The following is a 27,267-nucleotide window of genomic DNA, read 5'->3' as shown; positions in this document are numbered from 1 at the left end:
AGAATAAAAATAAATCAATAAAACATATGCAGGTATTCTGACATTATGTGAAATACGGCAATAGAATTGTGTAATTTTTTGCATTATATTGCAAATATAATTTGCAATATAATAAATATATATTTGCAAAATAACGTGACGAGGCGAAATTGTTTGTTTGCGTGTTAAGATATGAAAAAGTCGCTGTAGGAATTACGACGAAATTTTCACAGAATATTGTTCAATATAGAGCTGATATCGACTTTGTTTTTATACTATCTGAATATTTTAGTCAATTACACACAAGTGTCAATTTATACAATTACAAGAGTAGATAGTTCGTGTTACTGTTATTTCATGTAAAAACAACTTTAAAATATTTAAAATTTGCAATGTAAAATATATATTAGATATCGCCCGAATTATAGAAATAATGTAGGTAAGTCTTCCTGATGTAGGTATAGAATCGTATAGCAACATATCTTAAAAAGAAAATCAATTACCATTATTAAATTTTATCTCGTGTAAAATCTACCTTATTTATGTCGCAGTAAAAATTCTATTTTATACGATAAGGTGGGTCGTGTATTCTCGTAATATATACAATAGCGTTAAAATGACAATGTACCGATTACTTTTCATTTCTTGCCGTAATAACAAGGTATAATAATAGTAATCATTGGAATAGGTAGGTGACGGAAGGTTTGCTGGCATGGCGTGGCACATTGGCGCTAACAAATAGAGATGCGCCACTAATGGCGTCGGCAGACGGCTTCCCATGGTAATTGGGGGCGCACGAGACCGCAAACCCTCACTAAACTAACAACACTGCTGTTTAACATTTTGTATGATGTATTATACACGTATAAAAGCCACTTTCACATTTTTATCGGTGGTTCCACATAAAGGAATTATTAGAGTTAGTATGCGGCAAATATACGTACAGGTCGGCTAAGACTTTTCCTTGTGACGCTAATTTCAGCATTGGACTATTATAATAATGTTAGGTAAATATTATATGTGATGATTATATAAATTGTGTGAAGATACATACATTATTAAAAATATAAATCATATACCTTCTAATACAATATGTTTTATATACATATATGGCATAACAACATATCGTCATCACTGTTCCCAGAAACGGCATTGTCAACTATCGATGTTGTGGTGAACGCAATACTTGACTTTTCGTAATGGTAACGTGGCAGAGGGCGAGCATACTACTTATACCACCACATACCACATAATACGGTGTTTTCTTCACCGGAATATCAATCATAAAGATTTTTAGTGTCAGTTCGATTTAAACGCACAGCGTCTTAGATGTCAATCAAGCTAGTAAAACACTAGGCCACAATGCTTCTAAACAAAAATATTGACAATATAGGTTATGTTATAAATGTAATACCTATGTTATATTGTAATTATTATCATTTACATTAATAGATTTATAGTTATTGATTATATCAGCAAAATAAATAAGTTCTTATCCGCGATTTCAATTAATAATTTTACCACAACTAAAATCAGTGATGTTTTCAATTTGGACTTCTATGTACATTTAGTTAGACTTCAAATGTGCCTGCAGACAAATAGACGATTCGCTCTAAATATAATATTAACATTTTGGTTTGTCATACTAATAGAACTTTTGTAAAAATATATTTAGCATAATGTCTACAATTGACCAGAAGTCAAGCCACATGGAACGTTTGTTTAGTATTATCCTGAATGAGTGCCGAGTCAGGTGGTCAATTAGTAAAAGCGTGAACTGCCTGTCAGTTTGGGAGCCTATTATGCTGTTGAGCTAGTCTCCACAGCGGTTCATGGTGGTGCGAAGGCCGACGCCTCCCATTATCTCGCTGCCAGCGACGATTCATAAACGCTGCATTAGCATACTAATTTCGTATGCACTACAGATATATGAATAATCCACTTGAACTGCTACTTTACTATTTCAACTAATATTTTTAGACAAAGTTACAAATTGAAATGTTTATTTTTGGTTACATGAAGTCACTTATGCTCTTTTTACATTTTTAGACGTATTAATTCTTCACTATATTGACGTCAATCCCTCATATTTAGCGATAGAAGGCCTGATAATATCATATCACGATAATCATAATTTCACCTATTTATTTCTTTCACCCACTGGCTTCATGGAGCCATACGGCCCGTCCACTGGCACTAAGCACTGCTTCGATCTATATGAACACTTAATTAATAAAATAAATTTTATCTATGTTATAAAATACTGATTTTTATAATATAGATACTTAAGTAGCTAAAATATTCTTTATGAATATGGTTTTTTTTTTACCTATTTGGACTGAGATTTGAGTGGCACAAACCTTTTACCTCTATCTTTTACTTACTTTACTTTACTTTTATTTCTACCGATTAATCCCCAGTTTCAATCAAACGGGGGTCGAAATTATAATGACCTGAACATAGGTCTATTTCTATTTCTATTTAGGTTTTCGCAGATATATTGAAATTGACTCTTCTATTACATACTCTATATCTTCTATATAGATAAGTTGACTCTTCTCTTAAACATCACTCATCTGATACTCAGTCGTATTTATGTGAAATGAACAAAAGTAGAGTTATTATAGTTCCTATTTTGGGAAAATAAGCGGTCATCCTAACTACATAGAATAGGCGGCTTCATACAGGTATTATTAACAAATTTTCTATTTTAGCAACGTATTTATATCTTGTTCTTCTAGTTGTCTATTACAATGGGAATAAAAAGGAGGGACATATTATATTGATATGTTACAATAATGAAACTGGAATCTTACTTCATAACGGTAACCTTATTCGCAGCAATTAATTAAGACAGTTAGTGATCACAGCGTTCGGATATTAACTATTAGGAAAAGTTCTTGAATTAAATAACTTTGTAGTCTTGTAATGCTTGTGATAATATCTATTGACCGAAACGAGTGAAAAATAGTTGGGTGAACAATTAACTTATCAACGATCGATCCATCGTCAAGTCACAGGCGATTCACGATATTATTGATGTCTTATTCGAATGTCACGATCGACCTACCGTCTCGGCATTTTTTACTTACTATTGACATAAATGCCGATCGTCTATGAGTTCGGGGGCTCATGCGGGCTATCGGTACGCGGCTCGCGGTCGTCCCAGTAGTGGGAGCCCATTGTTAGTGGAGCGTTCTCACGATGGTTTTTTGATCAATGCATCCGAAGTTATTTCGTTTAATCATTGTATGACTTACACATTTTAATCGCTACTCATACCGAGTCATATCGTAGATAACTTAAGCTGCTCTACTGAGTAATGTATCTCAGTTGACTGACTAGAATATGCTCAAAGTGATTATCACATTTTGATTTCACAAACCTAGGTACATAAGATTGTGTATATTTGTGCATATGCACAACATCATATGATGTTGTGCTATTTTTATTCAATTTTCATTGAAAAGAGAAAATATGAATATTGAGACAGATTTAAGATTTCATATCGTTTAAGTGGAAAAAAATAATTTTGTCCATTAAACTGCATTGATATAATATGATCAATTAGGTTAGGAACATCCTTTATTATGACAAATCCCAAATATTTTTAGATAAAACTAATATTATATTTGATAAAATATCTCTAAAACTAAAGATATTTATAATTCTATTATATTCTATTTTGTATTTCTTATGCATTAAATAAAGACCTTTTTTTCCTTTAATTAACCTACATTTTATAATTATATAATTGTTTAGTAGGTTGTAATAGATTTTATTCTCCATTTTTAACCCTAAAATAATAATAATCTTAAATATTTTTTTAAGATTATTTTTTTATGTAAAACATAATCATAATATGTATTTCATTTAAATAAATACTTTATTTATATGTTTTATTTTTGTTTATCCATAGACACATTCGGATCAACTTCCTTTCCGTTGTGAATTCTGCACGCGGCTGTTCAAACATAAACGCTCACGAGATCGTCATGTGAAACTTCATACTGGAGATCGCAAGTATCGCTGTGCACATTGTCCTGCTGCCTTCTCTAGAAGGTGAGAACTTACATTAGGTACAAGTAGGTACATATAAATAACAACAGGGGTAGATTTAGCACAATATTTTCTGCAAGGTCTTATCTATTTCTGTGACTAAATAGCATGCTTTTTTAAGTTGTGTTCTGGTTTGAAGAATATCAAGTGATATGGCAGTGATATACGGATGAATAGTTAATAAGTTTTGCAATTAGCGGGACATACCTGAAAAAGACAAGCGCCGAATTGGATTCGATGGCTAATGCGAAAACTCTAGTAGAGTTCGCCATCCAAACAAGACAACTTTAACGTTCCAGTGTCAATTAATTAAATAAGATTATCATAAATATATTGTAAGATAGATTATTAATTAAATTCTAATATTATTATTATTAAGATCTGCAATTGCTCCCACTTTTCTAAAACTGTCTTTATAAGCCGCCTTTTTTACTGTAATCACACCGCTTGTTTTAATGATACTAATGATGTTGACATACACGTGTTTCTACTTACTTGATATCACTAGACTTAATTAATGTAGTAAATTATAAATCAACTAAAATTCTGTCATAAGATATTGTGGAGAGAGCTAATGCTGCGTATATAAAAATATATAAATAGTGCTTTAACCTGCATATTAGACTACCAAATTGAAAAATGTGAGTTGTCTATAACCATTTCAGTGTGTGTACAAGGAGAATATTAAATGCCTCTAATACGTAGCTGTTGCGAAGGCTAAGTGAACAAGCGTCTACTCGAGACGATGCTGGAGAGGTGCACATACAATAGCCACACAGAAAGATTGATCACCGTGCGTCCGGGCACAAAGCTCGCTCGTCGCTATGAGGCGACACGTCACCTTTTTCGTCACCTCGCCGCGGTCACGTGACTAATTCTACGCAATTTGTCGGCCCAACGAACCGCCGACGAGTGAAAAGACATGATGTGCTGACAAATGGCGTCGAGGGTCTCACAAAAATGAAATAATGGCCCATACCTAACCCGGCACGGCGAGCGCGGCCATTAGCGGAGGTGTTTGGGCGAACGCCTCTATTCTATACTTTGCGTGAAAAGCCTCTTTGTTAGTTCTGTTTAGTTCGTGTGCTTTATGTGGGTACTTATGTCTCATATGACAAATCGCCGTCTCTGGTCACACAAAGACGATTTATCTCATTTAATTTTAAATTCTCTGATGTTTTCGAGGCGCATTTTTATGTACGTAAATGGCTTCTCCGTCATTAAAGTTTTTTTAGTATAAAGAAGACATCGAATGATGAAAAGTTTGATAATGTTCAATTTTGTGGCTACTAATATAATAAATCTTATTATTGTTATTTCAGTGATCATTTGAAAATCCACATGAAAACGCACGACAATCAGAAGCCGTTTCAGTGTACGGTATGTAACCGGGGTTACAATACGGCGGCTGCGTTAACTTCTCACATGCAGGGCCACAAACGTGATCGCGAGGGTCGGGAACCTGAACGACGTCGCGTATTACGCTGTTTGCGCTGCGGCGACGCCTTCCGACGTCCAGATCTGCTCCAGGTACTTGTTAAATAACTTTTTATAGTCACATGTATCGTATTACTATTTTAAATTCTATTCGTGTCTATATACAATCGTGACATCAGACAGGTCACCTTACTTGTCGTTCGATACTTTTATAAAAAAAAACTAGCTGTCCCGGCAAACGTTGTGTTGCCTTAAAATAAAAAAAAAATTAGGGGTGGACTACCCCTAACATTTAGGGGGATGAAAAATAGATGTTGGCCGATTCTCAGACCTACTCAATACGCTCAAAAAAATTTCATGAGAATCGGTCAAGCCGTTTCGGAGGAGTATGGGAACGAAAACTGTGACACGAGAATTTTACCGGTGTAGAAGTATGAAACCGGAATTTCCCTATAGATGGTGCCCGCTATCAGTTTAAAGACCACAAGACCGCTTCTGTAGCTTCATCTTCTTCCTCTAACAGCTGATGAAGTTTGTCAACATAGAATAACCCAAGTTTCATATACCGGTATATTTTTCCATAACCTCAAACATGTCAAGTTTTGTACCTACGAATTATGATTTGCGGACAGCTTTGGTTTTCTGCTATCATTTGAAGAAAACTGCTGCAGAATCGCATAGAATGCTTGTCGAAGCATATGGTGAACATGCGCTTGGGAAAACTCAATGCTTTGAGTGGTTCAAAAAATTTAAAAGTGGTGATTTTGACGTGAAAAACGAGGAGCGTGGGAAACCACCGAAAAAGTTCGAAGACAAGGACTTGCAAGCCTTATTGGATGAAGACGATACTCAAACTCAACAAGACCTCGCGGAACAATTAAATGTGACGCAAAAAGCAGTATCTCTTCGTCTGAAAGCTATGGGAAAGATTCAGAAAGTGGGAAAATGGGTACCACACGAACTGAACGAAAGGCAGCAAGAAAATCGAAAAACCACTTGCCAAATGCTGCTTGTCAGATTTAAAAGAAAATCATTTCTTCATCGAATAGTGACAGGTGATGAAAAGTGGATATATTTTCAGAATCCTAAGCGTCATAAATCATGGGTGAATCCAGGCGAACCATCAACATCCACTGCAAGACCAAATCGTTTTGGAAAGAAAACAATGCTATGCGTTTGGTGGGATCAAAAGGGTATAATATATTATGAGCTACTAAAACCTGGTGAAACCGTTAACACTGATCGCTACCAACAACAAATGATCGATTTAAATCGAGCAATACTTGAAAAACGACCGGAATATGCGAAAAGACAACACAAAGTAATTTTGCTTCATGATAATGCCCCCTCACACACAGCAAAACGGGTCACGGATACGATCGAGGCGTTCAATTGGGAAATACTAGCCCATGCGGCTTATTCTCCAGACTTGGCTCCATCTGATTACCATCTATTCGCATCATTGGGACATGCACTTGCTGAGCAACACTTCGATTCGTATGAAAATGTACGAAAATGGCTTGACAACTGGTTTGCTTCAAAGGAAGAGTTTTATTTTTGGCGTGGCATTCATAACCTGCCGAAGAGGTGGGAAAAATGTATAAATTCCAATGGATCCTATTTTGAATAAAATAACTTTTAAAATTTTCAAAATACAAACATGCAATTTTTACAAAAAAATTCCGGTTTCATACTTCTACACCTATGTATATATAAGATATAGTGAGTTCAAGTTGCTGGGTAAATCTGGTGGTGCTAGTATTGTTAGCCGTGGACATAACTTTATATTACATCATGTAGATTTTTAATTTAGTTTTACTAATAAATAATCGTATATTTTTATAAAATATAATAAAATAAGTGATAATTATTAAGTACCAGTGTTTGTTGAAGATTATATCAAGATTTAATTCTTGAAATTCATGCCCGTTCGTCAACTTGTCAAACGGGGTCAACGGCAGCGAAATTCGAAAATCTTTGGATAAACCGGGGAAGTATTGTGTTTATTACCTTTGCTAAAGTAATCTATTTAATGATATAAATTACCTCGTAATAATAATACTTTGATGTTAATCTAAATAATTAAGGTTGTCAACAAATTCATCACATATCCTAACGTTTGTTCCTTGGAATTTACTTTATTTATAGGAAAACAAGTATTTAGTTTTTACAATTCTTTTTCACTCCTTTTGACTGTAAAGTAATATTAGAAATATTAGAGATTCATATTGGAAATGTTTAAATCATAGTCTCAAACAACAAAATACGTTACTAACTACCTACATAATAGTATTTTTACTACATTTATTTTGTTTTTACTGTACTCCCTAATAATTCCTATAGTATATTCTCAATTAATTAATATATAAGTATAATAATTCATAACTATAAATACATTATTAAATTGTCAAGTAGTCTTTAAATTTTAACTCCCTAATCTGCCATACTAAATTCTATATTTGAGATACTCATCCTTTCTTTGCTATGTTTCCAGTAAAAATGGTGACACGCAGTAAGGATTTGGATATGAAATTGAAGAGGGCTTTACAGGAGTTAAAAGAAAAGAAGGAACTATGTGACAAACTAATTCAGGAACGAGATGAGGGAGAGATAGAAATTTCAAATATAGTACACAAAAATTCTATATTGAAGCAAAACTTGGCTGAACTAGACTGTAGATTACAAAATTTACAAAAAGAACGGGATCATCTACAGTCTGTTGTCGACTCATTTGACCAGTGCCGGAATGCTCATGACAGTGCACTCAACCGCATCCATGAGTTAGAATGTGAACTGTCATTAGCTTATAACAATATAAACACATTGACCACAAAAATGGGAGACCAAGAGGCAGAAAAGACGATGACACTGTATGCCGAGTTAATAGAACAAAGTGTATGTGATGAGACTGCCACTATCCACTCCATCTCTAATACACAGAAGCCTTTTATACAACACAAGCAACTATATTACCCTATAGTTAATCACAGAAATAGTAAGAAGTATAGAAAACTAAACAAACAAATTAAAAAATTAAGAAAATCTTTTAAAATTAATCGAATAACCTTCTCAAAAATATTAAAAGAAAAAGAATTAAATTTTGAAAAACAATTAGAATATTATGAAAATGAGTTCTGGACCCATAAACTACAATTTGATACGAATACTACAAGATTATTGTTGCATATAAAAGAACTGGAAGCATCATTGGATGCCATTAGTGACAAGTACTCACAAGCTCAATTTCAAATTTCAAAGCATAATGTTGTGATGAAGGAATTGCTTGAATTTAACTCTAAAAGTGAATGTGAAACATCAGACCACCTAGCACAGCAACATTCAGACTTCAACACTGTGTCGGGCAATTACTCCTCACCCACATCGACATCCATCATCAATACAGAACAAACTAATGTGCTACCCAGTATTGTTAGTAGTAACCACACATGTATGAGTAACACAGTAATATATTCAGATAGCATGGGAATAAATCTAGGATCACTTATGCATACCTGTTTGAGTGAACATATCCAAAATAATTGTATGCCAAATGCCCCATTTAATTATATAGTCAATAGAATGGTAAATAACCAAAACAGTTATACTAAATACACAACTCTTGTGTTATTCATTGGGAATAGTTTAAGTATCACTAAAAATGACTTGATATTCTTATTTAATTCTGTCTCGAATATGAGAATTAAAAAATTTATTATATGTACATTACCTTATTCAAAGTCATTATCCAAGAATAGAAATAATAATATTTTTAGACTTAACACTCTTATATACAACATGAGCTGTTATAATAGCAATATTCATTGTTTTGATATAAATAATTTTGTAAAGAATGTTACATTGACTAAAAATACTTTGTATTTGTCACATTTTGATAAAAGACATATAGCTACTTTGTTAGCTCATAATATACACAATCCTGTTATAAGTAGTATAACGGGTACTTATCCTGACTGCACAGTTTTTAGTAGTTTTACTAATGTTTCTGTGCAAGAATCTTTAAACTTAAGTTACAGACAAAGAGAAAGCCATCACAACTAAATTTATTACATCAAAATATTCAAGGCTTTCTTGGCAAAGAATTAGAGATAGAATTATTTATAAGTAAATTTAATATTGACATTGTATGCCTCACAGAGCATTGGTTAAAACAGTCCAACATGTTATTTCAGTTACCAAATTATGAAATATTGAGTACTTTTACACGGCAAATTTCAATTAGAGGGGGTTCAATTATTTTATTAAAAAATAACATTAAAGGGAAAGAACGTAAAGATATTGTAGCACTTTCAAATGAATGCATTATAGAATTATCATGTGCAGAATTAGAGAAACACATAATTATATGTGTGTATAGGCCTCCTAACTCAGACTATGAAAAGTTTGAGTCCACCATGGAAGATGTACTGAAGTTAGCATTCAAAAGTAACAAATTTATTTTGGTATGTGGGGATTTCAATATTGATCTTCTTGTTGATAATCCTGTGAGTAATAAAATTAGAAACCTTTTTAAAAGTTTTGATCTTGATCATATTTTCTTTGAACCTACTAGGATTACATCCACTACGGCAACATGTATTGATAATATATATTGTAATTTTAGTATTTTAAATAAATCGATTATAAATAGATTGCCGTCAGACCATTGTGGACAAATAGCAACATTCGCATGTAATGAAAAAAATGAGATTATGTATAAGTTCTGCAGACCAACAACAGCATTTAAATTACAGAATTTTAAAAACAGATTAAATGGAAGTTTACCGTTTTTGATATTTGATAATATTGATCCAAATATATCATATAATCGTTTTTTCAATATAATAAAAAATCATTTTGATAAAAATTTTACAGTAAAGAAACTTAAAGTCAGTAATTCTAAGTACGCTGAATGGTCTACATTAGGTATCAATATAAGTAGGGAAAATATGTATCAATTATATGATATTAGATCCTATTTGCGTGATCCTATATTCGATGAATATGTCAAAAATTATTCAAAGTTATTCAAAAAAGTATGTAAGGTCGCCAAGGCACTTCATTTAAAGAATAAAATTAAGTTTTCTAAAAATAAAATAAAAACTACCTGGAATATAATAAATACAGAAACAGGTAACATTAAGTCGTGCCAGTCAGAATATGAGTTAAAAGCAGAAAATGGCGTTATTATTGATAATAAAGAACTAGTTGCTCAAACTTTTGATAATTTCTTTTCAACAATACCTCTCAAAGCTACGGAAAATTTAAACTCATCACCTAGTTTAGCTGAAACATTATTAAAAAATACCATAAATCCTTGCGTTCATGACTTTACTTTTCATCATATCAGTTGCTCCTGTGTAATAAAAACGTTCAACGCTCTCAATCTAAAAGGAACTGAGGATATCTGGGGTATGTCAGTTAGAGTAATGAAAACTGTAATAAGTGAAGTTGCTTCACATTTGACTGAAATATTTAATATGAGCATTGATCAAGGTATTTTTCCAGATCTAATGAAAGTGAGTAAAATAATACCGCTATTTAAATCCGGTGACAAAGACAATATATCAAATTTTAGACCTATCTCAATTTTACCAGTATTTAGTAAGATTTTTGAAAAGATACTACTTACACAAATGTTAGCTCATTTTAATACACATGATTTATTTCATAAACAGCAATTCGGATTTATGAGTGGACGGTCTACTACTGATGCAGGCATTAACTTAATACAAAGTATTTTCGGTGCCTGGGAAGATTCACAGGATGCCATTGGTGTCTTCTGTGATCTCTCTAAAGCGTTTGATTGCGTTGACCATAGGATATTATTACGCAAACTAGAACATTATGGAATTAGAGAAAAGTCCTCAGAACTCATTGGATCATATTTGCGCGATAGAATTCAAGTGGTAGACATTAAAGGAAGTAAGTCCAAGGGGTCATTTATAAAAATGGGTGTACCCCAGGGTTCTATACTTGGCCCATTTCTTTTTCTTGTTTACATAAACGACTTACCATACCAGTTTCAAAACATACTTGACATAGTATTGTTTGCTGATGACACATCACTTATTTTCAAAGTGAAAAGAAATACAAAGGATTTTAATAATATAAATATTGCTCTTGAGGATGTTCTAAACTGGTTTACATCAAATAATCTAGCGCTTAATTCAATGAAAACAAAATGTGTTAAATTCTCTTTACCAAATGTAAAACAAGTAACGACAACTGTTAGTCTGAATCATCATGTTTTGGACTTTGTTGATGAGACTTCGTTTCTTGGTATTGTAATAGATAATAAATTGCAGTGGGGTCCACATATATTCACATTAGCCAAAAGACTAAGCTCGGCTGCTTTTGCTATCAGAAAAATTAGACAGTTGACTGATACTGCAACAGCGAAACTAGTGTATTTTAGTTACTTCCATAGTATAATGTCGTATGGTATTATATTGTGGGGAAGAGCGGCTGATGTAGAATCAATTTTTATATTACAAAAAAGAGCAATTCGTTCAATATATAATCTACCGTGTCGCGAATCTCTTAGAGAACGCTTTAAAGAAACAGGTATCCTTACTGTTCCCTGTCAATATATATATGAAAATATTATGTACGTACGCAAAAACTTAAATTTATTTCCAAAAAATAGTCACTTACACGCTTATAATACAAGGAATAAAAATAAATTAAATATGCCTAGTTATCGTCTCAAAAAAGTAAGTACATCTTTCATGGGACATTGTATACGTTTTTATAATAAATTGCCAGATAGTGTTTTAAATTTAAGTGAAGGCAAATTTAAGATACATGTAAAAAAAACACTTTGCTCTAAAGCTTATTATAAAATAAACGACTACTTAAATGACTACAATGTGTGGACTTAATTACAATTTTAACTTTTGTTATGAGGCATATAATTTTTCCCATTGACATGGATAATGTAATAACATTAAAGAAACTTATTATAAATGATTTTTTATAATTTGTAATGACATATTGTAAATTAAATAATGTAAATTTAATATTGTAATGGGTGAAAACTGTGATCGGTACAGCCTATGCTGTAAATAATATAATTGACGTAGTGGAGTAACCTGAAACAGTCATGCTCGCTATAAAGTTCAAACTTGTGGCGGCGTGGTGGGCCGGGTCGATGTGCTCCCTCAAATATGGTTGAGTACAATGATGGCTGGCTCATACGTCATACTCGTGAACGGGTGCTACTTGTGGGGACTGGTCTGTTCAGGTTGTGAACACTGATTAAATTTTTTATTCTTTGCGATAGCATATGCTGGTGGTCACTCTATTCTCCCAAATTTGAATTTTAAAAACTATATTTATTATAAACATGTTCCACTATTATTTGAAAAAAATACGAGCTGAGTTTCTTGTCAGTTCTTCTCATCTCGATATCATTCCGAACTGACGGTAGATTTGACATATCATAAGAGTCTGTAATAGACCTACATGAATAAAGATATTTTGAATTTGAATTTGAATTTGTAGTGAAACTTTGTAGGCGTTTTAATGTACAACATTGTACGTACAGTTACATGCACTAATATGTGAACACTTTTAGTATTTTATCACAGACATTATTAACTATAAAAAATTCTGAGCATTAACTTAATCTACATACACACGTAACGAAGTAATATCAACTTGCAGATACTTTTTGAATAGGATGTTAGTAATGTCAACATAATAACTACATAACAATGATTCAATCTAGACCTAATATATGGATTGGACTGTTGTAATAGTTGCACCACTTGGAAGCATGGGACAAGTACAGTAATTATAATTCTAATGCAGTTTTGCATACCATAAACATCTGTTTTATTTAAAAAGTATATATAAGTATTTATATAGTACCTATGTATTCGAAAAGTAAAACTCATGCTTATCATTCCTAATAAGTAAAGAATAGCAGTTTAGTGAAAACTAAGTTTTAATTTAAAGTTTATTGCATATTGGAGGTATTACTTAATTTTAATTATATTTATAATATTAATAATTTTTATTAATAATTATAATTGTTTTTATCATCCAGGCTCACATGGTAAATGCGCACGGCGTCGAAACAGCAGCTATGACTCCACCTCGACGAGTAGCATCACAGCCACCGCCCACCCTTTTAGCTTGCATATACTGCACTCGTGATACGTTTACCAGTATGGAACAGCTACAATTACATGTTCGTGCTGCCCATTCTGCATTGTTAAACGGCGAGACGCCATTACAAACTGTGGACCAACCAGCACCCACTGATCTTAGTAGACGGGCGCCAGAGGAAGCAGTGCCGCCCGTCAAGCGACCGCGTTCTGGATCTGGTACACCACAAACAGCATTGTCACCGAATACCCTGCTGTGCAATCAGTGCGGTGCTGCACTGCCTGATTTTGAAGCATTTCGGGAGCATCTAAAAGGTCACTTGGAAGAGGGTGGTGAGCTGAGTCGGTCCAGTCCAGCTCCGTGTCTGCACTGTGGGGCAACGTTCGCCGATGCTGCGGCTTCAGAACGTCACCTGGCATCTTATTACCTAGCTATCTCCTGCGAATACACATGCCACAGCTGCGCTCGCACATTTTCAGCGCCAGATGATTTACAAAAGCATCTTCTTGATATGCATTCACAGAATTTATATCGATGTGCCTTGTGCAAAGAGATCTTCGATTCGAAAGCGGCTATTCAGGTAAGCTTTATTTTTTAAATTACTATAGATCTTGTTTTACGACAATAACGATTGTCCACATATAGACAAAGTAGGAACTGCTTTCATCCCAAGGATGTCGTAAAAACTATCCATGTGCATACATAACGGTGCAAAAAATTAAATCTGGAAATTAAACCTAATACCATATGGTCTGGCTTGTCTGGCAATGATAGTGCCATGAATTCTTCTCTCATTAGTAAAAAAGCCATAGATAATAAAGAGTAAATATAGTGAATAAAGTATAGCTTACAGTGGAGGTTGTCTGAACTTTTCAACTTCCAATGTACTCCCGTACTGAAAAGGATGAAAAACACTTGTGTTTAATTGTTATTTTCATGAACGATGAAGAAATGTTGCATCAGCCTCTTATAATGATATAAGCTAGCGGCGGATCTGAGAAATATGATTAGTATAAGAATGAAGTCAGGTTGTAAAATTACAAGATAGGAGGCATGTAACACGTGGGTGGTATCAGAGGTGCCCATGGTAACGTGAAATCCGTAGTACTTTTCATGATTATAGGCGTCGGTTATGGCTTACCATCAGATGAGCTGTCGCGCCATCATGTTTGCCCTTCCAATTACATAAAATAGGTCATTTAGCCCATCGTAACAAATTTACCATGAACGTTTTCCAGAAAGGACCGTGTGGACCTGACATATTAGCAATAATGTCCTAGCAATGGGTCCTACTAGTTCTTATTAGTAATAATACCCCAGTTTTGTACTTATTAATATTTTAATAGAAAATGTTGCTTCAGGTTCATTTCGCGGTGGCACACAGCGGTGAGAGTAAGGTGTGGGTGTGCCGGTCATGCGGCGGCGGCGCGGGAGCGCTGCGTTCAGAGGCGGCGGCAGCGGCACATGTGCGCACACGGCACGCTGCCCCGCGATGCGGATGCGGGGCCACTCGTGCGCCCGCGCACCGACCCTATCGCTGTCCCGCACCTGCCTGTGCGCACACCTTCGCCGTGCACTATTTGCTCGAGCGCCATCTGCAGACGCATCATGCGCCGCCGCAGGTACCATATGTCCTCAAAATTCGTATAAAATCCCCCCAATAGTCAGGTTTAGAGAGAAATTTGCACACTACAGATGTTTGTTCACTTGCCAATATTGTAATTTTATCACAATACTGACGATTATTGTTCAGACCTCCATGGACGGTCCATATAATTAAAATTTTGGCGATACACTCTCTTATCTTCTTACAAGCGATATATAGTTAATTCTGATGGAACCCTATTTTATCTCCTTCCTATGTATGTCGTAACAATTGTAATAGATGGTTTTTCTAGAAGTTATTTGTAATATCATGACACTCAATCGACAGGAAATACGCTCTAATACTTTACAACCTTAGATATTGTTTAAGAGAAATTTTCGAATTTGAATATAAAGGTTGCAAAATGAGCTTCCTGTCGATGTTATGTCTAGATATTATCTAGTCTCATACATCGTGGTTTTCCCACTCACTGTACAGTAATGACTACTAGTTTTAGTAGGAGCTATAATTTTGTGACATTTGAAATCTGTATCTATTTGTAAAAACTTTTCAAATTTGTACTAAGTATTATGGTATTATTCTAGGCTTTAAATGGAGATATTGCGCGGGTGAAACGTGTAGAAAACAACAACGCCAATGAAGGCATTGATGGCGAGTGTTCGCCCTGTACTACAGCCCCGGAGGGTAACGCAAATGGAACCGGCGTAGTTCCTGAAGAGCGACGGCGTAAGAACGGTGCAGTGGCGCTGCAGTGCGCGTACTGCGGCGAGCGCACGCGCAGCCGCGCCGAGCTTGAGGCACACACGCGGGCGCACTCGGGCGCCGCCACCGCCAGGCACAAGTGCCTCATTTGTGATGAAGTGTTACCCTCCGCTGGGGTGTTGGCTGAACATAAACTTACTCATTGCAAGGTAAGTTAGTATTAGACATAATTTAATCTTAATTTATTTATTGATAATAGGAAGGAACACCTGTTTATAATGTTATTTATATCCCAATTTATATTTGATTCCTATAATAACGTCCGAACGTCCCAGACGTTCAAAGTACAAAATTGCATTCGCTCAAAAAAGGAAACAAATATCTGTTGGCCATTTCAACATTAATATTTTTTTATAAAATTGTTTAAGGTTGTGGCTGGAGACACGTGCGCAAGGTGTCGTGCGAGACTACCGTCCGAAGAGTCATTTCTCACGCATATGGCGCGCCATCATCCCGCACTGCCTGCGCCATGTGTCGTCTGCAGGCAGACTCTTGCTTCCGAGGCAGAAGCACGACTTCACGCGAGATTTCACTTACGGCCCGCCGAAGACGAACAAAGATGTGCTATATGTCTTAGAGCGTTGCCTGAAGGAGAATCAGGAGAGGGCGCTCGTGCATGTTCTGCATGCTACGCACGTCATGCCGCGCCACGACCACCGCCTCCAGCCGATCACGATTGTCGTTTATGCCGTCGAGCCCTCGGCTCCCCTACTCGACTACAAGCGCATCTCATTGAGCACACTTTCGCTGGTATAGATACTTTTACTTGTTACTTATGTCGGGCAGTATTCACGAGTGCTGTAGGTTTACAACGGCACTTACCTGAACACGCTGATGTCCCGAGACCTTTTGATTGTGGCCGCTGCGGTCTAAAATTTTTTTTCCGTGCAGAGAGAGACAACCATGCTTTCGTTCACCTCGAAGAAGCAGAAATTGCTCAGAGGGCTTTCTATGAAGCATATGCTAGAGGTGCAGCATCGGCATGGGCTGCGTTAGCTCCACCGGAATCTTCACAGGTTACTACCCCTACTACGGTAGAAGTGAAACAAGAGCCTGAGGTAAAGGAGGAGCGGAATAATGACGAGTATATTGAGGTATCGTCTCCTCCTCCAGCTGCACCTGTTCCTCCCCCACCTGTCAATGAATCGCCTCCAGCAGTAGTAAAGCAAGAAAAACCCGACGATGATTAAATGGGTTTGAACAAGAACGTTATCGTCCGATACGCGGGATTTGTTCCGCTGCAATACTAGATTACGTCCCAGCTAATGTTAGTTATATAATTATTACTGATGTCGTTGAAGTTTTTGCGTTTAGAACGCCATGTCTCTTGTATGTAGATAATTCGTATGTTATAATTATTTATCATTTATATTGTTTAGAAGTCGTATGTTTTGTAAAGTTTACATGGCGATTTGTATAAATTGTTAACTTAATAAATTATTATGTTAAGCTTCAGGATGAATACTTATTTTAATCCAATTATCCATTTTAAATTCTAGGTTTTATAAAATGTGACAATAATATTTGGTAAGGTAACTTCTGTCTGCTTATTTCTCTCTACGTTTAAAAACCAGAACCTAACATAATGGTATAAAAAAATATATCCAAAGACTATTAGCACAGAAGTTCTAATTTGATGGTGATTTTTAGGTTAGAATTCTTGCTTACCAACAAAAGGTTGACATTGAAAATAAAACTACTACTTTTTGTAAAAAGAACCTGTTTTATATTAAGGTGTAGCTACTTGTTGCTGTATCCATGGTAGGAGGGCAGCGATATTCACATAAGCAGCGGGAACGTTTGTATTGGCGCAACCTAGACCCCAAGACACGAGGCCTACTACAACCCATTGGCCGTTCACTGGACATACTAGACCCGAGCCACCATCGCCCTGGATAAAATAAAACAACTTTTAAGTAACAAACCAACAACGAACAAGCAATTCTTAGGTAGAAAAATTGTACTTTGGTAACATTCTACATGTATTCTACACAGGTGTTTTCCCTAGAGAAAATTTATTATAAAAAATAATATCGAGGATAACTGTTATCGCAATAAAAGCCAAGCTTAATCTTTGAAATCGGAAAATTACTCACAGTAGGGGAAATTTAATAAAATGTAATTAAGTAGGTCGGAGTTCATCCAGGACAAAAGTTGTGATATCCGATTCATTTACGAGTTATTTTAGTTACGAGTACCTATACATAAAAAGGTTTATTAAATTAATACTTACTGTGCAAGAATCTTTGTTGGCTTCTCCCCCTGCACATATAAAAGAAGTGGTATCTAGAACGTAAGTCGGACCGAGTCTAGCAGCCTGTAATTGCGCTTGACACGTAGCAGGAGCCACTATTGGAACGTCTACTTCCTTTAATATTTGCTGATATTGTCCTTGAACTCCAAATAGATTCTTACCCCATCCAGCTACCCAACATCTAAAAGGTTATAAAATATCTATAAGAATTCGTAAACGTGAACTTTTGAAGGACTTTGTTAGATCGTCAACGATAAACATGTTACTTGATACCCAGTACTTCAGAGTTTGGTTACGTCACAATGTTGTAAGTAACTCTGAACCACTAGCTAGCTAGCCACTAGCTAACTGATATCTTGCTTTGTTTAAAAAAAAATAGGCTAAACACAAGATAAGTCTTACTTCTTTCTTTATGAGTCGGTCAGTAGATTAATTTGAAGAGGTAACATACAATTAGACAGACAGACACACTTTTGCATTCATAATATTTACTATGGCTTTCAGTTGCAGTTTCGAATTCATTAGTATAGAATATTATCCAACAGAATTTCAAGAATTAGCACAAATAATCCTATAACAGTAGTCACCAAATAATAGATCACATGCCTTTGTCCCGTAAATGTAACGGCTGCTGAAGATGGGAGACAGGCTTTGTTTATTGTGGTTGCAGCACCAGCGGCAGGAGTGAACGGAACAGGTGCTGCTAATCTCAGTACAGTGATATCGTACTGCAGAGTATTAGGGTTGTACGAAGGGTGACTGAATACTCTTTGAACTGCATACTCCTGGTAAGGAATAGGTTCATATGTTCCAGCGGCATCCCACTCGCCCATACGTACTTTGACATTCGGCGCTGTACCTGAAACACTATTAAAATTTGTGCAATTTTATAATTTTTGATTTGACTACGATTTTTATTTTAAATGTGGGTTGTACGTAATTAGGTTTCTAAATTCAGATTTAGATAATCTTTAAAATTATACCGTTGAGTTACGACATTCTTTTTATTAAATATTTACAAAATAAAATGAAGTCTCGCTACTTTAATTTTTGTAATATTTCAAATTAAGTACAGTAGTACTACTTACATGTAGGGTAGTAATCTATGGGTAACAGTCAAAACATTCAGTTGATCGATAAGAACACCGCCGGCTATGTAGTCATTTTGTCTCGTTAATATCATGGCCTGAAATAAGACAGTTATTATTTTTCTATTACCATATGTCATTGGAATAGCAAGCAATGAAATATACTTAAATGAAATTTATACAAAGTACAACTTTTTATAAAGTTGCTTGATATCAATAATCAATCGATCGTACATGTCACTCAAGGACACCACAAAATACATATTGCTCACGAATTAAGCATATAATACGGAGCATCAATTAGCTAGCTCGCGGTAGATATATCTGAGAGAAATTCTTTGTTAAATTAAACTAATAATATTATTGAGAATTTTTATACCTGCCAAGGATATTCTCCATAATTAGCTTGTCCTGCAGTCGGCGTAACGGAGAGAGGTGGTGTTGATTGTAATGTTCCACAAGCTATTTGAGACACTACAGCACCACAGCAATATACTTGACCCGCTGGACACTGTCCACCACCGCCTCCACCCTATGACACAAACAGTATACTGTTAACCATAAAAATACTATTAAGTGCATATTAGACTCTTTATTAGGTGCTATAATTTTCTAATTTAAATTCATGCAGTATAGGTATGTAATAAAATTATTACTTACCGGTGTTACAATTCTAATATCAATCAAACCAGCGCCTGTGTTCGAACCAGCACATGTACCAGACGCCACACATTGACAACTTTGCCTTTTGTGAATTGCGTGCTTTAAGCTAACTTCGTTTGGTGTGCTATATAAAATGTCTTTTAACGTTAATTCCACGCTTCTTCTTTGCCTCGGAAATCTGACAGCTGTATTATATGACGGCACCTGAGCACTGTAACCGATTATAGGTGGAACTTGCAATGGTGCTGACGGCGCTGGAGTTGTGCCAAACCTCGGATCGATTGGAAGAGGGCCTGTAGTATTTTCATCGGGGTTAGAGATACATATAATGTCAGGGTTATTACAAAGTATGACAGGTAAAAGAACTCCACCTGTTGTGGGTGGCGGTGTCGGCGTTACTGTTGGACCGCTTGTACTGTTAGTTGACGGTGGTGGAGTTGGCGGGAATACCGTTGGAGGTGGAGTGGGTGGCCCAGGGGTTATGTTACCTGGGGCAGCGGTAGTCGTCGTCGTTGTAGGCACAACTATCGGTGCTGGTACACCCGGCACTATTACCACAGTTGGCGTGGGATTCGTAGGCAATAACCCTAAACATGCTGTCAAAAGCCAGAGACACATATCAGAAGAACGACCGTTGTCCAGCGAATCGACAATGGTATGTGCGATCTACAGTCGCGTTTATTATAAAAATCTATGATTATGATGTGTCAGGTATTAAATATGTCCTTAGTATTACGAATTATGGTATTCCCCCAATAATTGCAACCTTCATGGTGTAGTGCACGTGGTCACAAAGGAATAAATTGTCGCAATCAAATAAACATGAATTACTAATCTGTTAGTAAATGATGGAATTCACATTCATTCGATAAACTATACTAAGTAGTTTTTTCGGTAAAATGATTTCCCAATGACTCATTCATAAGTTGGAAATAATGTGTTAATACCACTAGTAGGTTTCGATCTATGTCATCATTATATGTTTAGGCGCTAATTAAGGGGAACATAAATTTCAAGATTTAAACACAATTTACCGCTACCTCCAATATTTTAATGAATATATTTAGACTTTTTACTTTTCTTTTAATTTGCAACTTCTGACTTATCAGTATATATCAATATTAAGTATACCAAAAATAGTGTAATAAATAGTATAACGTATATTTTTAATGTATTCAATTACTATACGGTATCAAGTAATTACGGGTTGGATCTCTCTGAACTAGAAAATATAATTGTGTAGCATACCTAAAATACGAAGCGTAAAAGAAATTGAAATACAATATTTAAAGATTTATTACTGGAGAATCAATAGTTTCATCTTTGAAATTAAATAAAACCTAACCTCTCCTAAATACTCAGGAGAGATGGTTTTTATCTCCTCCGGTTAGAGTATAAACTTTCCAAAGGAGTTATTACGTTTATGCATGAGTGGGCTACATCCTATATTAATGTAAACTGTATATCTCCTTTTAGATTAAGGGAATTAAATGCTCGTATTTTAAGTGAAATCAAAGAAAGATGTCCTTGTAGCGAATGTCACTCGCCTACAAACATCATCATTGACGCTAACGACGTGTAATCGTGGGAGTATGCTCACGTAAATAAATTGTCCATGAGCCAGTAATGACTGTAATAACCGATGCCAATGACCATTACTTTTATTAGGGCTCTATGTATATAGGATAGTTTCCTATTTATTATTTTTGTTCAGGACTCCTTGGATACTCGCTGTTGGGTGTCGACAACTAGCATTTTTTAATTTTTGAGTTACATACCTACATACGTAATACATTTTATTACTGTTTTATTTAAAAACTGTTTATTTAGTGTTGACTTTACATAGTTTAGTATATTATATTATACTACACAGCACCATCTAGTCCCAAGCTAACGGAGCTTGTGTTATGGGTAACATACATACATTATAATATACATTTATAATCCGGCCATTGCGCTGTGCTAAACCGTGCTAAAACTACCGAAGCTTTCAATATATTTCTATTGCGGCTTTTTGGATACCATCGTCGTCTGGTTCACTGACTCAAATTTCATAAACACATAGTATAAAACAAAGTTGCTGTCGTTGTCTGTTCCTATGTATGCCTAAATCTTTAAAACTACGCAACTGATTTTGAAGCGGTTTTGTTTAAGAGATAGAGTGATTCAAGAAGAAGGTTTATATGTAAAATACATGCACACCCGTGCGAGGTCGGGGCGAGTAGCTAGTGTAAAATAAAATAAGAATAACTTGTTGGATAAATGCATGCCGCTTATATATAACTACTGCTTATTTCGTTGTTGAATTGTATCAATATATATTATTTCGTTGTAATTTATTTTATTATTGTTTCACAGAAAGTCATTCGTTATTTAATTGATTTCAAAACAATTACAAAGTTGAAGTCCATGAGCGTGTATGGCTCATTCTGCTCATCTGACTCTGTACTATGAATATGGCGGTAATCATAAATATTATTTGAAAATATGAGTAAAATTAAATAAATTGTGATATCTTCTTTTTTAAAAAATAATAATAAATTACCCTGTACACTTAACACAGCGCCATCTACCCTCATAACAGAATAGTAAACAGAGATTGTGTTACAATTGATATAAATACTTAGATATATATTATTTTGTAAATACTAATATACATAGAAAACACTCAGATCGATACAAACAATCATACTTATGAATACAAATGTTTGTAACGTGCGTGGAATCTAAACCTACGACCATCGCATGAAAACCGGTATCCTATACCGCTAGCACCGTGGTCGTCAAATATACTGGTTAGTTATTTACTAATAATCTTTTTAAATATTACAGTAAATATAACTAGTAGTATAATATTAACATATTACGGAACTATTTGTCATGAGATGGCATGTTTAAGCCGTGTTATTTATTTTAATATAGAAATATCTACTATTATTTGTATACCGCCACCTGAAATATTACTTGAATACTACTAATTGTACTTGCGTTGAAGGAAGCAGACTGTGAATCCGATAAGTGTGTATATATAAGTTATGTAGATGGCGCTGTTGATGTCGAATATGTGCGTTACATGCCAGACGCTAGGGGGAGTTGTAGTATACAGGCGGCCAGGCCTTGTTGCGCACGCCGAATGTACGTCAATACAAACAAGAAGACTGCTATCGAGACGTATGCGTACAATATAATATGTATAGCTCACGATGACAGCGCCAGCCAGTACAGTAGTGCTCAGTTCAGTTTGTGCAAATTGCTCGTATAATTTGACGCTAGTTGTGCGTGTACATCAACTTAATATTAAATCAGGACGGTTCCCGCGGCTACCTGTAATGATCGACTTCTTCTAATACACTACCTTTGGCGTGCTAATAGATTTTAGTTCAGTGCATAACCATCGAGCCAAAAATTAGTGTTACAGCTACCTAAATCATCGATTAGATATAAAAAGTTGACCTGATACGTCCCTTCTGGCTTTGATAGTGGTAATTTCTCATATTCAGATAAAAATATGCGATGCGTTTATTATAACAACTCATTCTTGTCTAGATTATACGCCAGTTTGATTCAAGTAAAAATTACAATTATGTACTTTAAACTGTAGGTAAAAATAAATATACAAATGTGGATTATTGTTTGTTGATGAATTTTGTTATCGACTGTTCACTCAGAATGCCTTCGTACAGCCAAAAAATAAATGTAGATCTTAATTCTAATGAGAATGGTGCTATAAAGACAGACGATAAAAACAAAAAAGAAGAAAGGAAATATGCCTCGGCGGAGAATATCTCAAATAGTGCACCAGTGGGGCTTAGTCCGAATCAAATAATAGCATTCGCACTACGAGATTTTCTTGGAGCTTCAAGTACTGTGGTCAGTGCTCTGGACAATGAAGGCGAACAACCTTCACAGTCTAATGCTGGTCCAACTCTTCCATATATTGATGAACATGTAGATGACGCCACGCAGTCTGAGGAGGAGCAGCCGCTGGCGCGAGACACTGACGACGTACTGAACAACGCCGCATGCCGTCTAAGGCGTTGGAAAGCAGCGTCCCGGAAGCTTCGTCGGCCGCGAATCATAGACAATTTGTGTGTAAATGATGTAAAAGAAGGTGTTAGTAAAACAAATAATAGTGGTCATACGGATTTAGCTGATCGTTTACGAAGCTTGGCTGCAGCCGGCAATATGTCGGCATCAGCTGGTGAATTACTGTCACTGGCGCCGCCCCCGCCTGCAGCCACAGCGCCACCGTCGCCTGGTTGTCTTCTCTCACCATCCCTGGCAGATCAAAGTTCTGCAGAGTATTTTGTAAGTATTAACAAAAAATTATAAGTAGTAAGCAGATAATGTATTAGATAAGGTCGTAAATTACTAAAATATTATTTTGTTAGATAAGTAGATTCATCGAAGCTCTTAGAACAAGGATTACTAATTCATGATCCACAATCCTTAGACATGCTTAATTGAAAGTAAGTAGTTAATGTTATAAACATTAACGTATTTAATTTTATCACTATTGGGGTGTTTTGTTAAATGAAAAAAAGAAAACAATACCTTCAAAGAAAAAGACAACAATTGAATGGTAAATTAGTTTTCTGTTTAGACTTTGCCGTTCTAAGTTATTACAAATATGGGGGTATGTTTTTAATCGAGCCTTTAGCGTGAGCGGGAAATTTTGATTGCTTAAAATATACCTGTAGGCTGCAGGTATATCTGTCTGTATCGCATATAGGTTCTACGTCAAAGATAAGAAACAAAAGGTACAAGGTACAAGTAGCAAACAAACTTTTATAAAACAATTATATTTTTTTATTGAATTTGGTTAATGCTTTACTAAATAATGCGTTTATTCCGCCAAAGAGAATATGTACAATAAATAACTATTAATAAAGTTCCATCTAGCTTTTTATGATACGATATAAATAACTTTAAATACATAAATTATTGTTTTATTTTTGTAATCTTAAAGATAACGTATACTATAAGTAACAACACTAATAGCGACTTCGTTGTTTATTGTACTTTTTATAATTTGTTAAAATTATTTTTTAGCAACATGCTACTATCATCATTTTCGGTTTGTCACTGATAAAAATAATTCATCGTATAGTAAAAAAAAAAATAAAATAATAGAGCTGCGGAACATTTTTACAACGTTTCCGTCATACTCCTGGTCGAAATTTTCGATAATTCAAACAATTCGTCTATATGCGCATCACGTTTTATAATAATGATTGGACATTCACCTTAGGTCAATGTGATTGGATAATAGTTTGACGACACTGGTGTCGTGATAGCTCTCTGCATAACTTGTTAAAATTTAGAATACTCTTCTTTGTTCCTATCCGTTGCAGAACTAGTCAAATAACATTAAGTGGTACTTATTACTCCAGGATTATTATTATGATTATTCGGATATATCTTCTATTGGGTACACTGGTAAAATTCAGGCCTAGGCATGCGGGTTGGTAAAAGTACTCCAGACGCAATCCGCGTTTCCTCAACGTAAGTACGGCCTGGCAGATTCATTAACAGAAATAATAATCATATTTTGATCAATAGATACGAATAGGTACATTGATAATGATATTTAAATTCTCAAGATAAATAAAACTCGAATAAACTCATGTACTTACAACATAATAAAGTATCTGATATCAGATATGCATAAAGCGAAAATAAACGCAGTTGTATATTCAGATTAATATTAGATACGTATGTATTAATCCGAATATCCTGTGCAATTACAAACATACAATAAGTAATTATTAATACCGGAAATTCAATACAAATATAATTACGTTATCTACTTAGACTATTGTTTTGAAGAACAAAATACTAATGTTGTACTAAGGTATAGATACTTTAGTACAGTATAATAGTAGGCTAGAGCGTATATCTCCCTAGTTACAGATTACATTTTTCATTTTAGTTTTAATTAATAGTAGAAGGTAGAAATAAAAAATAATAAACAAATAAATATGCTTATCTTACTTTTCAAAAGGGTAGTTCCCCAGTACCTACCTATACCTAATACATATTTTGAGATGATATGTTTTGATGCAAATTTTCATTATTTATTTATTAAATAATTCCTTTTTCAAATGAATAAGAGTTTTAGTCTCATTTCGTACAATTTCTTTTAACATCTTTTTTTAGTTGTGAAAAGAAAGCTCAATACATTTGTAGGTATTTTTTTAGTACAAACATTCACATATATGTGTTGATAGTGATATGGTGTATTGTGGTTTGCAAAGTTTTTTACAATCAACTATTACTCGGAGCACATCAGATCCCGAGTTGTATAATGATGTAAAAAAAATGGTATACATTTTGTAGCACACAAAAACTGACTGTTAAGAACGGAAGGACGGATTTTTCGCTGTACGTATTCTTTACAAGGTATTCTTGTCCATAGTGTTGGTGACATAGTATGTATGTGGGATAATCGGCTTCATATACGATAAAATTTAAAGTTTTTCTTCTCTTGTATTTCACCTTATACAGCATTCTGAGAATGAAAACGGGTAATGATTCCTTACATGAATATACTGGCTTCGCATACTTGATCTTATAATATACCTTCCCTCTCATCATTATTATTATTATTATTACATAGTATAAAACAATGTCGCTGTCGCAGTCTGTCCGTCCCTATGTATCCTTAAATCTTTAAAACTACGCAACGGATTATGAAGTGGTTTTTTTAAATAGATAGAGTGATTCAAGGGGAAGGTTATATTACATATATTATAGTTATATGTATATAAAATACATGTACAACCGTGCGAGTAGCTAGTTATCTATATTTGGAGTTAAACAAAAGTATGTAATTGTAATTCTATCTAACAAACTCGACTGTAGTTTTATGTAACTAACTGGTATTCATAAATATTCGATTATTAACATTGCGCTGCCAATCATTTTCTCTTGATTAGTTGCTTTTCCATGTACGAAAGTCAGATTATTTAAATTCTTCGTACCGTAATACAATATTCCTAGTAGACTATGTTCCGTTACGTGGGCAAGTCAATAAAACAAAATAAACGGGAATTGCTGAATTTAACGCATAGAACTCATTTGGGTAAAACCATTTGTTGGTACATGAAGTAATACAATTTAAACATTTGATTTATTAGAACAGTGTTTGTGTCTTGGTTGTTTATGTATACATTAATCTTCTGTTGTGGAACACAAGAATCATCAAAATCTAAAATATGATAGTGAAACCGAATAAATAAGAACTTTACCCTTTTGGAAGTCGTTTCTAAAGCAAAATACTTAATACACACAATAAATATTTAACA

The 27,267-nt window shown here is 34.8% G+C and overlaps 3 protein-coding genes across 4 annotated transcripts in view; 2 read left to right on the top strand and 1 right to left on the bottom strand.

The window, feature by feature from the left end:
- Positions 1-17,359, top strand: part of LOC131845966 (zinc finger protein 423 homolog) — a 72,919-nt gene extending 55,560 nt beyond the window's left edge. For both annotated transcript variants that reach the window (XM_059195138.1, XM_059195139.1), the window contains 6 exons: positions 3,899-4,041; positions 5,361-5,568; positions 13,526-14,167; positions 14,949-15,209; positions 15,778-16,104; positions 16,324-17,359. In XM_059195138.1, the coding sequence (XP_059051121.1) occupies positions 3,899-4,041; positions 5,361-5,568; positions 13,526-14,167; positions 14,949-15,209; positions 15,778-16,104; positions 16,324-17,145 (2,403 nt within the window). In that variant the 3' untranslated portion in view covers positions 17,146-17,359. The remainder of the gene's footprint in view (positions 1-3,898; positions 4,042-5,360; positions 5,569-13,525; positions 14,168-14,948; positions 15,210-15,777; positions 16,105-16,323) is intronic.
- A 325-nt stretch (positions 17,360-17,684) lies between these two features.
- LOC131846034 (phenoloxidase-activating factor 2-like) lies at positions 17,685-20,578 on the bottom strand. The gene is made up of 6 exons (XM_059195244.1): positions 19,958-20,578; positions 19,677-19,829; positions 19,298-19,395; positions 18,816-19,076; positions 18,189-18,390; positions 17,685-17,846 (listed from the first exon to the last, which is right to left on the bottom strand). Exons 1-6 carry the CDS (start codon positions 20,576-20,578, stop codon positions 17,685-17,687), a joined length of 1,497 nt encoding a protein of 498 aa, XP_059051227.1.
- A 2,557-nt stretch (positions 20,579-23,135) lies between these two features.
- Positions 23,136-27,267, top strand: part of LOC131845864 (C-Maf-inducing protein-like) — a 36,139-nt gene continuing 32,007 nt past the window's right edge. The window contains exon 1 of the mRNA XM_059195006.1: positions 23,136-24,268. Coding sequence (XP_059050989.1) covers positions 23,600-24,268 — 669 coding nt within the window. The 5' untranslated portion in view covers positions 23,136-23,599. The remainder of the gene's footprint in view (positions 24,269-27,267) is intronic.

This window comes from Achroia grisella, unplaced genomic scaffold (genome assembly GCF_030625045.1).
Source record: "Achroia grisella isolate CSIRO2021 unplaced genomic scaffold, CSIRO_AGI_Agris_v1 utg487, whole genome shotgun sequence".
In the NCBI taxonomy this organism is placed as follows: Eukaryota; Metazoa; Arthropoda; class Insecta; order Lepidoptera; family Pyralidae; genus Achroia; species Achroia grisella.
The sequence above is the reverse complement of the archived record's forward strand: the minus strand, read 5'-3'. Positions and strand labels throughout refer to the sequence as shown.

Coding starts and splice junctions, on each gene's coding strand:
- LOC131846034 (XM_059195244.1), bottom strand. CDS start 20,578: ATGTGTCTCTGGCTTTTGACAGCATGTTTAGGGTTATTGCCTACGAAT. Junction 19,830..19,957: donor ATATTAGAATTGTAACACCG/GTAAGTAATAAT, acceptor TTTGTGTCATAG/GGTGGAGGCGGTGGTGGACA. Junction 19,396..19,676: donor ATGGAGAATATCCTTGGCAG/GTATAAAAATTC, acceptor GTCTTATTTCAG/GCCATGATATTAACGAGACA.